General features: G+C 38.8%; 2 protein-coding genes across 4 annotated transcripts in view; one reads left to right on the forward strand and one right to left on the reverse strand.

The window, feature by feature from the left end:
- The window catches only part of LOC145439590 (rho guanine nucleotide exchange factor 9-like), a 32,644-nt gene extending 29,014 nt beyond the window's left edge, over positions 1 to 3,630 (forward strand). The window contains exons 10-11 of the mRNA XM_080317094.1: positions 328 to 429; positions 2,124 to 3,630. Of these exons, the coding sequence (XP_080173220.1) occupies positions 328 to 429; positions 2,124 to 2,529 (508 nt within the window). The 3' untranslated portion in view covers positions 2,530 to 3,630. The remainder of the gene's footprint in view (positions 1 to 327; positions 430 to 2,123) is intronic.
- LOC145439587 (uncharacterized) overlaps positions 3,551 to 16,016 on the reverse strand; it is a 31,171-nt gene continuing 18,705 nt past the window's right edge. For 2 of the 3 annotated variants that reach the window (XM_080317091.1, XM_080317089.1), the window contains 11 exons: positions 7,614 to 7,767; positions 7,243 to 7,354; positions 6,943 to 7,077; positions 6,751 to 6,882; positions 6,428 to 6,518; positions 5,890 to 6,042; positions 5,173 to 5,358; positions 4,326 to 4,514; positions 4,029 to 4,163; positions 3,855 to 3,936; positions 3,551 to 3,740 (listed from right to left, as the gene is read on the reverse strand). In XM_080317091.1, coding sequence (XP_080173217.1) covers positions 4,377 to 4,514; positions 5,173 to 5,358; positions 5,890 to 6,042; positions 6,428 to 6,518; positions 6,751 to 6,882; positions 6,943 to 7,077; positions 7,243 to 7,354; positions 7,614 to 7,767 — 1,101 coding nt within the window. In that variant the 3' untranslated portion in view covers positions 3,551 to 3,740; positions 3,855 to 3,936; positions 4,029 to 4,163; positions 4,326 to 4,376. The remainder of the gene's footprint in view (positions 3,741 to 3,854; positions 3,937 to 4,028; positions 4,164 to 4,325; positions 4,515 to 5,172; positions 5,359 to 5,889; positions 6,043 to 6,427; positions 6,519 to 6,750; positions 6,883 to 6,942; positions 7,078 to 7,242; positions 7,355 to 7,613; positions 7,768 to 16,016) is intronic. The other variant, XM_080317090.1, reaches the window with a different exon arrangement.

Below are 16,016 nucleotides of genomic sequence, written 5' to 3' on the forward strand. Positions count from 1 at the left end.
TGCCGGGAGCATTTTTGTGACTGGTGCAAAATGACTACCATTCCGCAAATAGATGTAATTTACAAGGACTTTATGTTACTGTGATACAGGTGCTATTTCGCCAGGCATATCACAAAACTACTTGACAAACTTCAAAATGTAAAAGTAAGCAGTTTAGCCTAAAAGCCGTAACAGAGAAGAGTATAAGTAGTCCGAAAATGTAACAACTTGAGGTAGTAGCCTACTCCACGTAGGCTGCTTGAATACACCTCTGATATGTTGCATAGAGTCTGATGTGGTGTGCGTTTATTTTTCCGATCAAGCGGGTCATATCTCCGGTATTTTTAGAATCAAAATGCCGGACCGCACCTACTACATGTACAGCACCTCAGAGGAAGATAAACAAGAGTGGCTGAATATACTGCAGTGGAAATTTGATTGCATTGAAAGGCAAGTAACATCGCGGATGAAGCACAGTACGCTTGCATAGCCGACTGGTAGCGCAGGGTGTTAATGCCGAGCAAGCGAGCAAGCGACGGCCAAATGTATAACAAGTTTTACCAGACGAAAGCGTAATAACGTTCAATATTTTCTTAAAAAGGTATCTAAAAGCAGTACACCGACCGATACAGCCACATCGCCTTCCCGTGTGCTTTGTCTATTGCGTGACCGATGATCCAGCAGTCGGAGCGTCGAGAGTACGCATTCAATCATTATATTAATCATCATACCAGAAAGGACTCAAATTGCCAATCGTCAATCAGGGATATATAGTAGGTCTATATAGCCCCGCCCTAAACCCTTGCCTTTTCGGGGCACCGTGCAGTAACTAATAATAAGTAAAAGAAGCTGGACTCACCCTGCGGGGCCTACGATAACTCCATAGAGTGGTTCGTCTCTTCGCATATTCTACGATTGTAATACGATTGAAAACACGTCAGAAAGCAAGCCCACTTTGTATGACTGCTCAATAAAATTATCCTAATTCGCTCATATCATCGCCAAAGAACTCATTCATTTAATCCACACAACAATGGCACTGAGGAAGACTCAAATGAATTTTGTTTCACTCGCCTATTTTACTGTTGATCATAATTTTGTCCTTTCAAGTGAAGTTGCAATAGTAATTCTGCTCAGCACGAGAGGACAGTAGATTCAGGTTCGTGCGATTGGCTGATAAGGCGGTGGTGCGAAGTATGGTTGTAACCAAGTCACAAGTCAATCTTGCGTATTGGTTTAGACTAGAGACCACCGAGTCAAGTCCAGGTCAGGTGGCAAAGGGTTCAGTCCGAGTCATAGTGTTGGGATTCGAGCCCGACTCATTGTGCTCACTTTTGATTATCGTGTTCAACTCACTGTTTTCAATCTCTTGGGTGATATTGAATGCCTGGCGTTCATAATATATAGCCTACTATACATTAGGGGTGTTCAAAAATGACGTTTTTTCTTTAATTGCACTGGCTACTTGATAAAATTTCAATATCAATTCGAAATACAAGCAATTTCTTCTAAATCAATACTAGCCAGTCTTCAGGATTACTGGACCACGACCCAACATCGACCTCGCCCTCCGCCACCTCATTTTGTGGCTTGCGTCTTATATTCTTCTCTGCATTACTTTTCATTCAGTGTGCATGCCTCTTATTTACTTCTCCTAGGCTAAGGTGGGTGTCTGATCTTAAAGGCTACTCCAAGTTGTTTCGACACCTTCCTATGTTTTCACTGTATCGCAGTCTTGTGATGTTTTGAAACGTGAAAATATTAATAAACCAGATTGATTGACCCAAGAGTTTGAAAACATTGAGTTGAACCTAACAATTTTATCAAATAGCCTGTACAATTTGAGAAAAACAGTCATTTTTGAACACCCCTAATATACATTTTTCTCACTCTTGATGTTAAATCTTAAACAGATAAGACAGTTTTGCTGAGCCTATTGTTCAAGTATCGGTACTGATAAACGAGACTTGAATCAAGTAATATAGAATGGCTCGAATCATATGACTTGGTCGTGTCAATACACCCAGTGACTGAAGTCGAGTTTAGTCATTTTCCATATTTAAGAGAATGACTCTCGTCACGTCGGCTTAACGAAAAATTGCGACCCGATTCATTGATGTAATGAATGACGAGTTTTCACGCAGGGGCCGAAGGCAGACCCATCACCCATTCGAGACCGTCGTATTTTCATCAATATCGTCGTTCATCTACCCCAAAAGCAGAAGATCAGTCTTTGACGACGATAACAACTCAGCCACCGAAAAATCGGGACATGACATCGAGAACCGAAGAATTCTCAGCCCAGTCGGAGAAGACGAAGATGTTTTCGTGGTGGAAGAAAATGGACAGAACTCAGAAGGTCGTAACGGACATAATTCAGAAGCCCATAAGAAAGTGGAAGCGAAGACATTATCAGTGAAATTCGAGGATAAATCCCCGGTTTCGGAACAGAAACCGGTCTCGAAAAATCGAGCCAAATCCTGCATTAACACAGGGATGGAGATAACCAAACCAAGAAAAACCAGTCTTTTTATGGGCAAAAGGGATTAGCGATTTGCAAAGGTGGTCTGTACGAAAAATATTCACTGCTATGATTTTTGTCGACTTCCACTTATCTCTTCATTTTTTTTTAGCTAAAACTAGGCCTAGAATATTTTCTTTTTCAACTTAACTGGAAATTGCTACTTCTACCGGAGTACCACGAAGTCTACTTAGCCCACCAATTTGTAATTTCTATGAAAAAAAGTTCACGAGTTCGACATATCAATTAGCCACCAGGGATAATGCCAAGGCCAATTTAGAGTTGGTCACCACTGTCACCGGTATATTCGCTGATCCGTGGACATGAGCATGCGACACGAGAATGTGGGCTAAATGTCACGTTAGAGTAAGGGTCAACTTCAGGGTTCGTTTTATGGCTATTGAATAATATGTTCGTATGAAAGTTCTGTTCTGTATCACCAAGAAGCTTTGCATGGTTGGTTATACAGTCGCATGTTCAATGTTCATACGTCGGGCAACCATAATTCACTATCACAGCTTTAGACATCTGGATGTATTATACACTACAATGCATCATAAGTCGGGTTACCGTATTTCGGGATCTGGATAAGAGGACACTTTTCACGAACCACAAAAATTAGATTACGGGACTAGAGAACGGGTGATTGAAAATTTTTACGGGAAAATCTGTTGTGTTGACTAAAAAAAGAGGTCAATTTTCCAGACCTAATCCCGAAAGACCCGCTCGAACGTACACATTGCAGATTTCACGTCATCTAGGGCGTTTTTTAGTTGTGCCTGTCCGCTGGCCTGGCTGTCAAAGCTACAAAGGAGAGCGGGTTGCCAAACAGTAGGACATTTTCGATCTCCTGAAAGAGGACAAATTCCTTCTAAGGAGGACATATGGTGATCATATCGAAAAAGGGCGGGCAGACACTCTATGAAAACAGCCCGAAAAAATCGTTCATTCGCCAAGTTCAATGCGCCTCAACACTATTTCTCCTGCCTTCTTGTACTTCTACTGCTACGTTGTCTGATTGATTTGTCTTTATTGTTGAAAGTGCACGACTTATTTTGTAAATGTATTGCGATTTTAAAAATACTGTTTCCGCTACCTATATCATGAAAAAAAAGAGTTGTACTTCGTAAGGAGGTAAAAGGTAAGACAAATAGGCTATCCGCAGACATCAGATACTTTTAATTTCTCTTTGATGACAGCCGCACGGAGAGCTGATGTCAGGAAAGCAGTAACATGTCTTCTGAAAAAAATATGTCTATTCATTATACGCGGTGTCAACAAGTCATTGCACATGATTTTACTCCAGGAACCGCTTGACTTACCAATATAAAATCTAACTAGGAATAGCACCTACCTTCATTGTAGCTCAGATAAGGATAAATGAGTCAAAACGACAACTGATGTCGGCCAGTAGCATCCATATCTTGGGGACACAGCTGAAATTTGAGCATTGGTTATCACCAGGTTGAGACAATCGCAAAAATGTCAAGCCATACATTGTTATTTGTATCCAATTACTTATACTTACTAGCAGTGAAGCCTGTTTAGTAAATGGACACTGTAGGAGTTGAATGTCCACTGTCCATCGTCCAGCCTAGTCATCATATGAAGAATTCTTTCTGACGACAACACTTCATTTAGAGTTGTTGCGGCATTCACAGAACTGCAATAACATGATGTAGGTGATTCTAAAGTTCAGTATTAACATAGCCTGTATCTGCGCCAGGACATACCGAGGTAAATCAAGTTCAAGCCGACATGTGACGATATCATAGATAAGAAACCAACCATTCACCAGCATCAAAGGTCATTTGAAGTGACTCACGCAAAACCCTGCAAATCCCACAACAGATTCCAACCACGGACGAAACAATCCTCAATCTCCGAGATATTGAATCATTTCGCTCAACCACTCTTCTGTTGCTACCAGTTTCTCATTGTGAAGCTGCGATTCGACGTCATGAACGGCCAGTGTGATGAGAAATTCTCGTATAGATTTGAACCATGTCACAACCTTAACACAACATTTCAGATTAAACAATAGAATTACATTTGAAAAGACTCTTGGGTGTACAGAACTTCAATACACAATCGAATAGGATACTCGTATTGAAATAAACCCGTAGATGTTCGGCTGACACTCGCCAGGGGTAAACGTCAGCAACTAGTAGAGATTTTAAAGGAACTCTGTATATTAAAAACAGTCAACTTGGCAAAATCAACCAACCCAGGTTGTGTCAATAGTAGAAGTTAGTGTATAATCTAAAAAAAATAGTACATTGAGCTATTATGTATGCTTTGATTACTCGAATTTTTATGCCGGTGACGTCATATTTGCTGATAGGACTCTAGATATATAAATAGGACGTCTTATACTTCTGTCCCTGACGTTTTTGCAGCATATACACCGACTCATTACATACATACACACAAACTGTGCATGTGCATACCATTAGTGCATGATATGCATATGCCGCTGCACAGGGAAGGTGCAGATATAGCCTTGTAAGGCTTTGTAAGTCTTGCACCGCCTTACGTGCTATCCTGGAATGCAACCATGTTCTTTTCAAATATCTGGTACTGCTGACGAATACGCCTGGCGCGTTGATCTCAATATGAATATATTATTGAATTGTACATAGAAGAGTGTTCCTAATCGTGGCAAATCTCACCCTCCATCTCGATTCCGCGTTTGTGTTCAACACGTTTTGCAGATGTTGCATTTTGCTCATGCAGAAAGGGCACAGATAAAGAGGTTGCGAAAGAGCTTCCTCGCTGGACTTGCTTTCGTTCATGAGACATTGGAAAACCCAGCAATGGGAGAAACCGAGCACGTGGCACGTTTCGTGACTCAAAATCTGAAATACGATCAAAAGGTAGTCGTTAGGGGTGGGCACAATGATTGGAGTACCGGGGTGGGCACAATGATTGGAGTACCCAAATCTGACTCGAGTATTTATTTCATTGATTCCAGTAGCAAGAGATCATCTTTTGAGTACTGAAATGATACGTTCCTTGTCGATAAGAGTTAATCTATCAACGAGAATTGCAGTTTTGGCACTATTCTCCACTGTAGAAGGCTTTAAATCTCGATTGGTTGTATCGCAACATACCGAACACATAGCATAAAGCTATGCGCATGCGCCAGGATGACATATGAAATGGTGATCAACCCATAGCGTCGTCATAACCTTCAACGAAATAGGTATGGTAAAAGAGATACCAAATTATATTAAATGTGACGTAGAGCTGGCATTATGTTCTTTCTGTTAGCTAGAAAGGTATATATCTGATCTTTCCACATCATTCGTACTGTTCAGACGTCAAACATCATAATATGTGATACCCAAATTTGACTGGAGGCGTAATACTTGATTCCGATTCGATACCTTTATCAGTTTCCATAAAAGGCCACCGTCGATTTCAGTGATATCTCGCATTTCGCTCGGTAAGATTCCGCATTCTTGACCTTTGAACCCCACGACAGCGTTCGGATCAAATCTCCCGAAACTCGAAATGCACGCGGAATGGTAACAACTGCCCTGAGAACGAAAAGTGATAAAATAATGGCCGGCGACATTTGAGTATGCGTGACAATGAAACATAACAATTGAGAATGTAGCATTTGAGGATGTAATTTTACAACCCGAAAATCAACTTTTACACTGAAATTAACCCATACCTAACCCTAAATCCAACCGTAACCCTAGCTTTCACCCACATGCTCACCTGTTGCATGCTGAAGTGTTAGCAGAGGTGAAACGCCTAGAATACTGCCAAGAGCCCTAGACAAGCAATACTTCCTAGACTCGGAGAATACCCATTTATTACTCTATTGTAAATCGCTACTCCTACTTACTTACTTTCTTATTTATAAATTGATACTTCTAGTACTTCAGTAGAACTATGATGAGAAAAGCAGCTCACTTGTCCCAGAATGAAGTTCAAATTTTCAGACGGATACAAATCAAACCACGAAAGGCCAATGATCGCGAACCCATCAGACAGCAGTCTCTTTCTAAAAACAATTAATAGGAATATGGCATCTGTATTTTTGTCGTTGATGTTTTTGCTTTTTACACCAATTTATGTCGCCAAGCAATGCATGATATGCATATGCCGCTGGACAAATAGCAGATATAGCCTTGCAAGGCTTAACAAGTCTTGCATCACGCCTCCATGCTAACCCGTATATGCTAGCAACGCATTGCAATGTGCACTCAACATGCCAACAAGATTGAATGACTTACTGCAGATAAACAAGCATATCAGATACGTGATACTGTAATTTCTGTGTTAGTGTATGATATCTACTGCACGCGCCAACCGTCGATATGTCGGCTTCTGGAAGCGTTCGCACATCGCTACCGATAAAGAAAGATCTGAAATAAATAACACATAAAAATATTGAATGCCTCATTCCCAGTTCATTTTCGCCTTACTTCAAGAACGCGAGCAATATCTCGATTAGGGACCGGTCTTGGTGCCGGAAACTGTGAAACATATCAGGAAATGGTCCAATTGGTAAGAGGTAGAGAATCAACTTTGGCCTGGCCAACGATCTTTGTGCAAACATTCTAAAATGTAATTGAAACGACTCATAAATGATGAGGAAGTAGCCAAGGTTAAAAAATGTTACAAAAAAGCAACAAAATTTCTCAAGTATGGTCTATCAGCTGTGTAAATCAAAGAGCAAACAACCATCTCTTCACCAAGTTAAGACGTTAGATACACCACAATACCTGTTAATTTTGCAGGTTAACATCTGAAACTTCCAACTGCTGAGGCTTTGGCACGAAGACATGTCAGGACATTTCGATAAAGTAGTGTAGAATTTCTGATTTTCATTCGATTCTGAAATGTAAAAATATGCCTGTATGCATCTATGAGATATATAATCAAAACAGCGTGTTTGATTAAAAAACTCAAATACAGATACACATATTGTCATATTGTGATGAAAAATTTGTATGGCCACTGCCTTGTCAATCTGACAGGACAAAGTTAGGAAATACAATGAGCAAAGCAAATGATAGAGTGATTTCAGTTTTCAGTTACTTCAGGCAAGCCCCGAGGTTCTATTCAATGTGAATCATAGTAGCAGCCAACATACCAACCCTTCTGCAATTTTTTCTTGCTTTATCTTCAAAATTTGAAAGCAAGTCGTAGTAACGTTGGTCTTGCAGCACAAGACTTGATCTCCCGACAATTTTCATCGCGTTGGAAGAATTTAATGGACATGACTTTGAGGAGTGATTTGCAGAGTTCTGGACACGGAAAATTTCTGTTAGAACAAAAATGGCACGTCCCTGTGGCGACATTTTATTCGAAAATCGTTCCGTAGTATTTCGGATGATGCTCCAGAAAAATACTGTGCCATGTTCAACAATTGAACACACAAAATCACTATTACTATACTGTCGATTTAGTACCACAAAAACAATACGATTTCAGAATATATAAAAACAGAACCAAATAACTAGATTTAAGAAAGAGGTGTTTTCGTACCATGTTGGGCAACAGTGGGGTGGTTGCATCCAATTTTACAATATATATTATACATATAACTACGTGCTACGTCACCTCAATAAATATTTGAAAATAATGTTTGATCCCTCTAAGCAAATAATTGCCAAATAACTGACAAGTCAAGTTCTCTCTGATATGGTAATAATCAATATCGAAGTAGGAACTTAATGCCAATTGTTTTAATCATGCGTTCTTTTGATAGTGAAAGTTATGTCAAAATGTAGTTCCACAACTAATATCGGAATTCGTCAACACAAAATCAAATCATTCAATCTATGCAATTATATAACTCTTCAAGATACCATAATATATGCCACTCAACTAGGATAAGATATATGCAGAAATACACTTCATCCCAATTGACTAAGGTAGCAGGGGAAAAGAACTCGAATTGGAATCAATAATCAATTATTATCTTCTCCATAATGAGAGCCTGGAAATATAGATCGGCCAATAACACAGCATTGCGAAATGCAAGGCTACACATATTCACGGAAATGACATTTCATCGAAGCAGTGATCAACCATCCGCGTTGTCACATAGAACAACGCCTTGGCTATGGTTAAGAAATACAAATTCCATTTGATAAAGCGTAATTCACAATATCATACCTTTTTAGCGGCCGCACATTTGAATTATAATTCTTTCTTTTAATACAGTACGTCTGACTGGTGCTCGACCCAACATATAATACTCACTCAGAATCAAATCAGTCATGCACTCAATTTTACCAAGCCATACAAATAAGCAAGAGGTTAAATCATTATGTTAATTCCAATTGGAGAGTGAATAATTATGTTGTAATGAAGAAAATTTGGAGCTGGACAGATCAGGGTTGTAACCAGGTCACAAGTCAATTTCACTTTTATAGTTTCGACTCTAGTCAAGTCGAGTCATTTTCAATTTACCACCAAGTCAAGTCCGAGTCCAAGAGAGGGGCGAGTCCAGGTCATGTTATTTTGACTCGAGTCCAAGTCATTATGTTCACTGTTCAGTTTTCAGTTCAACCCGCTTCAACACACATTGTTCAATTTTGCTCGAGTGATATAGAATGGCTCGCATTCATAATATAGCAATTTTCCCCAGTCTTAACAGTTTCTGGCCCTGTTTTCCATGTATCAGTCTGAGTGATAGACGAAATACCAATAATGAGGTCACTTTACTATTCTTAGATGTTACAATGAAGTGTCGGTCTTGGCCGTCCTAGACTCGAGTCATTTTACGCATTTGAAAAAATGACTTGAATAAATTTTTGTATCGACTTCACTTGTACTCGAGTCGAATCATTACAATCATGGGACGGACTCCATAACCCTCTGTTTTGCCAACTAAGTATAGCCAGTCACCGATTCAAATGCCAACATTTTTCAAAAGCTAGGGTAAGCTTACCGGATACAGGACTCAATACTTCCGAGTTCGCTACACTCAAGAAATGCATCTCGTATAAGGTATATGATTCGGTTAAAAGAGACTTCAACATTTATGTAACTAGAGTCACCGCAAATACTAGAATATTGTGACTAAAGGTTGAAGTTCGTTACATGCAAGTAATCTCGCCAGATCAACTTGTTACCTTTCTGTGATATCTTCTTGTGCATCTATATTAACAGTCTTTTTCAATTGCTCGATGACTTCCACACGAGGATTGGCCTTTCGTGTATTGATATTTGGAACACTGTGACCTTTTTTCAGCAATCTACACGCTGACAAGGTCACCCCAGATCCCAAAACAATGACGGCTTACCATTATGAATGGGCACAATGATCCGATCGGTTTTGTAGTACTGTAATCATACGTACCTTGTCATCTAGAGGTAATTTATCATCGAGAATTATAGTTTCGATACTATTCACCACTGTAGAAGGCCGTAAACCTCGATTGGCCGTACCACAATATAATATACATGTAGTACGAAGCTATGCATGCTAATGGAACTAACATTCCTGTGAAGTCGTGATCAACTATGATCGTAGGTACACCAAATAATGATGTGATGTAGAACTGTGGTCACATTAAAGGTAGATGTTTGAACCCTCCACATCATACTGTTGTGACGTCATAATCATCAGACTTGACAAGAAGTCTAATACCGGTACTCAATTCCGAATTGACTCACTCGGGTACTCGATTTTGCCCAGTCCTATTTCCTGTAGCAATATCAAACTGCGTACATGAGAAATGAGACTTTAGATTTATCGAAACATATCCCTTGACGATCTCAGGATCGATCTAGAACAATGGTTCTCAACCTTTTTGTCTTCGCGGACCCCTTTCGGACTGTCACGGACCCCCCACGAAGTTTTAGTTAAAATTTAGCTCAATTATCGTGCAATCGTCATGTGTATTGTGCAAATGATAACTGTAGGCTTAGTGATGAGGAGCAACAAAATGACTTTTCTTGAAAATAAGATCATACTATTCATGTGGAAATTGGTTTAACTTCTATTATTTCAAAGCGAATTCTGCAACTGCATTTCTTGAAATAAGTGATCGTGACTGTAAAATCCGCGCCTACGATTTGATATGAACGAGTGCCGAAAATCAATTTTCACAAATATAGGTGGTTGGCGTTGGCGAATGTAATAGCTACGCGTAACGTTTCGGACAACACATTTGGGTATGATCGCGAAGAATATGACACCAAAATTGACGAACAATTTTGTTTATTGAACATATAACGTCAATCCTGGTCATTTCTATCTAGCAGCTTATTTAAATTTATTCTAGAAAAATGGTTATGCATATCACAGGAAAAATGGATTTTTGTGAACATTTTCAAGTCACCGTGATTGACCTTACTCATCCAACTTTTTCCCCACAGTCCCCAACAAAACATCTCTAAACAGCAAACTGTTTGTATCCGTACGCTATCGGCAATTTAGAAATTAAAATGAGTAGAATATTCCATCTCAGACGGTCATTCTGTTGATGTGATCATCGGAGTTTTACTAGTAGTGAAGCGAAACAGCATCGTGATTTTCGGAATATTAAAAAATATATTCTACTCAATTGAATAATGTATTTAAATTGAACTATACCGGTACCCGAATATTTTTGAGTGACACTCGAACTAGTAGAAAATTGAAAATAACTACCGTGGTATATTAGCAGTCATACCAACAAATATGGTGTACAACTGGCATTATTTTACGAACGTGCAGATAAATCCCATTTTCAAGTACTCCCAAGTGCCCAAGCAATGTTTGATGCTGAAATAGAGTTGGAATTTCTGTTGAAAGCCACAATATATTTGCATGAGAAGACAAAAAGATATTCATAGCCATAGCAATAGGCAAGCTCTAAAAGAAGCTCAGAAAAGAAGTTAAATTGGCTTTGCAGGCATGCAAGCCCAATTGACAGCCTTCAGTACAGAGCATCGCAGGCGAAAAGAGATAGTCGAATTAGTCAGCATTGCTATTTAAATAGAAATAAAGCGGTAAAAAAGTAGAAAATTCAAAGACATGTCAAAAATACTTCCAAGTAAAAGGGTCTGAAGTAACCAGGTTGAAAAAGTATGCCTACATTTGGCCGATGGTGCCAAACTTTTAGGGGTTAATTGGCAGGGTTGGCAAAGTCACAATGACAAGTCAATCACTTTTGTGGTTTTGACTCGAGTGAAGTCAAGTCATTTGCTATTCAACACCGAAGATGAAGTCAAGTCTAAGCGTCGTGACGCGAGTCGGAGTCCAAGTTATGGGGCAACCCACTTTTTTCAACTCTGCTCGAGTGACATAGAATGGCTCACATTCATCATATAGTAATTTTCCTCAGTAATAACTATTTCTGATACTATTTTCTACGTATCAGGACTGATAGACAAAATACCAACAATGTGGTGACTAAGTTACAATGAAATGTCTGTCTTGGGCCGTCCTAGTCTCGAATCAATACAAAAATTGACCCGAGTCGAGTCATTTTACGCATCTAAAAAAATGACTGGAGTAACAAAAAAATTGCGACTTGACTCGGGTCATTACAAGCCTGCGTAATACATATCTATTTCACACGATTCATAGGACAATTTTACTTACATAACGGATGTTAACAAATCCCAAAACTACTTTCTACTTTTCAATGTCCAAATTGCGAAGAGTAAGCAGTTCCGTTCATGCAGATGTGGCCTAAAACATGACCACCCGAGTATTCAGAAAAACTAGAAGTTCTTCATTACTTGCTACCTCTGCAGAAACATTTGAGTGCAAGATTTCCATCAGATATAATTGCAAACCCTGTAAAACCAATTACTCGCTCGTAGTTTACATAATTCAACAGTGAGAGATACAGACCCAATCTACTCTACTCTGTCCGATCAATATATTCAAATTTGGGTCTCCAATACATAGGAACAAACTTTGGTTGCAATACTAATGAGAAAGGCAGAATAAAAATAGAATTACCAATACTGAAGTCAATCTTCCGTACGTCCGACGCGAATCCACAACGAAAATAATTACCGCTCTTTGACTACGCTGCTGGATGAAATCCATGACATACAAAAATTGTTACTTTACTGCAACTGGAATATCAGTGATAAGATGATCCAACTTCTTACATATCCGCGTCAATATTCAAATTGTTACAAACACCACATAACTGGCATGACGTGAAAAGTGAAGAGTGACCAGTGAAAAGTGACCAGTATGTGCCATAAATTTGGCATGAGAACAATAAAACAATTATTATTATGAAAACGAGGCATCAATATTGTATTCATTAACCCAAAATTAATGTTTCACCTCACATTGTTGTTACTGGTGATATACAGCACTTGGGATATATGTAATAATGTACTCAGGTCAGGAAGTAGGGTTCTACATTAGAGTAAGTTTGGGTTAGGATAATGGCCTGACAAGTGCTAAATTAATTGGTAACCATATAGATAAGATATTTTTTCATGGATCTTTGTTAGCATCATTCCAGTGAATTGCTTCAGTTAACATCCAGATCTACTTTAGATCATCACATTTGCTACACTAATTATTGCTCAAGCTGGAATTTCAATACTTCATTCAAATTTTCATTTCTTTGGGACTCATGATCGCACCGATTATGTGGCTTGCATATTACCGCGAGACAGACAATGTGTCTGATCGTCAAGTACAATATTCTGATAGCCTCAGTAAATTTATCAGCAAAAGTATCAGTTTTCAAGAGCTTGAAAGAGTTTTGATTAATCCCGGTGTGCTGATATGTAAAATTTTCCCATCACATGTCAAATAGGGTGTGCTTCATTGCATACCTCGCGTCGAGTCAGCACTTCTGCACAAACCACGTTCACTTCAAGCCTTACCTACTAAGGCTGTTTAATTGAATCCGATAAAGGTGTATAGGTGTAACATTGAAGTCCATCATTATTTGTAACCAGGTTGGGACCAGCAGCCCACTAGGTATTGAAGGTCTGACACAAGATAATATTAGCGAGATGCTCATTGAAGTCTAATTACACTCTGAAGATCCAACTCTACCATACTGCTATAGCAATGACATAGTGTGTAATGGCAATATATCCTATGAAAAATTATTCTCCGAACTGTATATGGAAATATAGCGGATATCATGGTTGCACTTTGAACCAGTTGCTGTGGTGTGTAAAAAGTAATGGTCTACTTCAATGCAATTTTACACAAGAACAGCCCCACTTACTAATGAAAAAACATCAAATTGAAAAAAAAAATGACTTCTTGTCATGCTTACAATGGTGTTATTGCGAGATCTGCAATAATCCTGTGACAATTGGAATGTAACGTCTTGGATACAGGAAAGTGATATGAATAGGCCGATTCAGCGCAAAAAATCAAACCGGATTCGGAGAAAATATGCAAATTCATCAAGTCTTGATACAATCTTCCTGTGCAACGTTTCGCTTTCAAACTTGATTACTGCATCGGTTCTTCGATTGGCAAGAGAAATGTCACACCACCAACCTCAGCGACGTTCTAACTTTTTCAATTATCCAACGGGCTGACAATCAAATATTTACTTCTTCCATTATTCTTAAACCTATTCTGATGTGAAACAATTGAGTGTTTTACCGCCCATGTTTGTACAGTTCATAAAATAAATAGGCCATCAAATCTGAACGCCCGGATACTTTGTCCTATTTGCATCGACCAAATTGATGATCTATAATCCCGGAATTTGCAATGCTACATCACAGTCAACCATGACGGTTCCTTGTTACAATTTTTTTCTAGGGAGTCGCATGGGAATCTCTACCAGTAGATAAATATGACTGAGAATAGACGTTCTTTTCGAAGTCCCGTAAAAGTTATGTGCTATGAATCAGACGTGGAAAACCTATTGCTCTGAGCAACCATTCCATTCTCCATCATTCTGAGAGCAAAATAACATATGGTGATATAACAACATAGGAAGGCAACATGGATAGATCAGCCCCACGCTGTACGTTGAATAATTCCGTGTCACACATATTTTCAACAGATTCCATATTCCGATTTTTTGTGTTTCCGTATCGGAATAGCAACTTTTGTCGAGCTTGTTATGGAATGACAAGCTTCCTGTTTCGTGACACAAATATTAATGAAATTCAAATCCACTCTTGTGGCAGTCAGTCTGATTAAGTCTGTCATTTACCCGAAATGGTTCGCTGTCATTTCTGACAGCGCTTATTGGAATCGACAGTAATTCAGCATGTATAAAGCTGTGGTTCTTATACCTTTAGTAACTGTTGTTAAGCTGCAAGCTTTCATAGAATCACCAAATTCACCAAGTCACAAATCGACCACATTCATGAGTGAAACATTACTATGTCAAGGAGACTTTTTTTCGGAGACCAGTATTGAGATTTGAGGCTTTCGAACAGAAAAATCAATGCTCTCGTCATTTTCACATGCAAGATGTTTCTTCTGCATCAACATCCATCAGAATATAAAAATGGATACCGGTACCAAATATATAAATAAATAGGCAGATGTATCATTAAATAGAATATTCAAATTGAAATATACCCAAACATTTTCAGCCAACACTTGTCAGTCGTCACCGGTAATTGTCAGCAACTAGTAGGGAATTGTAAGGAACACTGTATCTCAATGTTCAATCATAATTCAAAATATGACGCTACATGTATGATAATTACAATAAGGTGAACAGATCGCTCAAGCTCAATGTGCCATTAGATTATGTAGATTACACAAGAACTTCTTCTCTTGGCATAAACTAGGTTGGCCTATTTTAATATCACCAAGGCATACTAATAACAACGGGTGTAAACACTGGTCAATGGCAGAATTCATGGTTGTTGAATGTTCTGATTCAAGTTTCAGGAGATGAAACAAGGGGTTTGAGAGTTATGCCCGTGTTTTAATAAATCTCGAGACATGCTGTTTTGTGCGGAACTGCAAATGTTCTGTCCATGGCAGTGGCACTTATATTCAAAGACTACATATAATGGAAGAACGTCCTTGCGTGTTGCAGGCAGACATGGGGTGATTACTTCATGAATGTAATCGATTGCGATTACGATTACTCCTGAATCACGCGATTACGATTACGATTACAGTAAAATAAGGAAGTAGTCGATTACGATTACGATTACATTTGAAAAGTAATCACGATTACTCACGATTACATGGATTTTGCTTTTTAGAACTAATCTTCGAAGATATATTGAATACAATATAGGGATTGCGTTGAAAAGGCCTAATGAGATAACAACTTTCTCAATAAATGATGCGTCATTTGATTGTTACGTCATAATGTACCCATTGCCCAACTTTGAAGGGGACGATTTATCGCATCCAAAGATTTGCATTCTTGCCAGGTCCGTAAATGCCTCACCCCAAACTCCCTAATAGGGTGGTGAGGGGGCTCGAAGGGGACTCCAAATTATCTGGTAAAACCAACCTCAATTATAAAGTATTTTTGAGAGAATTATTTAACTGGAAACTTTTTTTCGGGCTTCGCGACTTAAATTTCTCTTGATATATTGATTTTGAAATGCATACCTCTCACCCCCATGAAAA

The sequence above is a fragment of the Botryllus schlosseri genome, chromosome 5 (genome assembly GCF_051294905.1).
Source record: "Botryllus schlosseri isolate E-star chromosome 5, Bs_hap1, whole genome shotgun sequence".
In the NCBI taxonomy this organism is placed as follows: domain Eukaryota; kingdom Metazoa; phylum Chordata; class Ascidiacea; order Stolidobranchia; family Styelidae; genus Botryllus; species Botryllus schlosseri.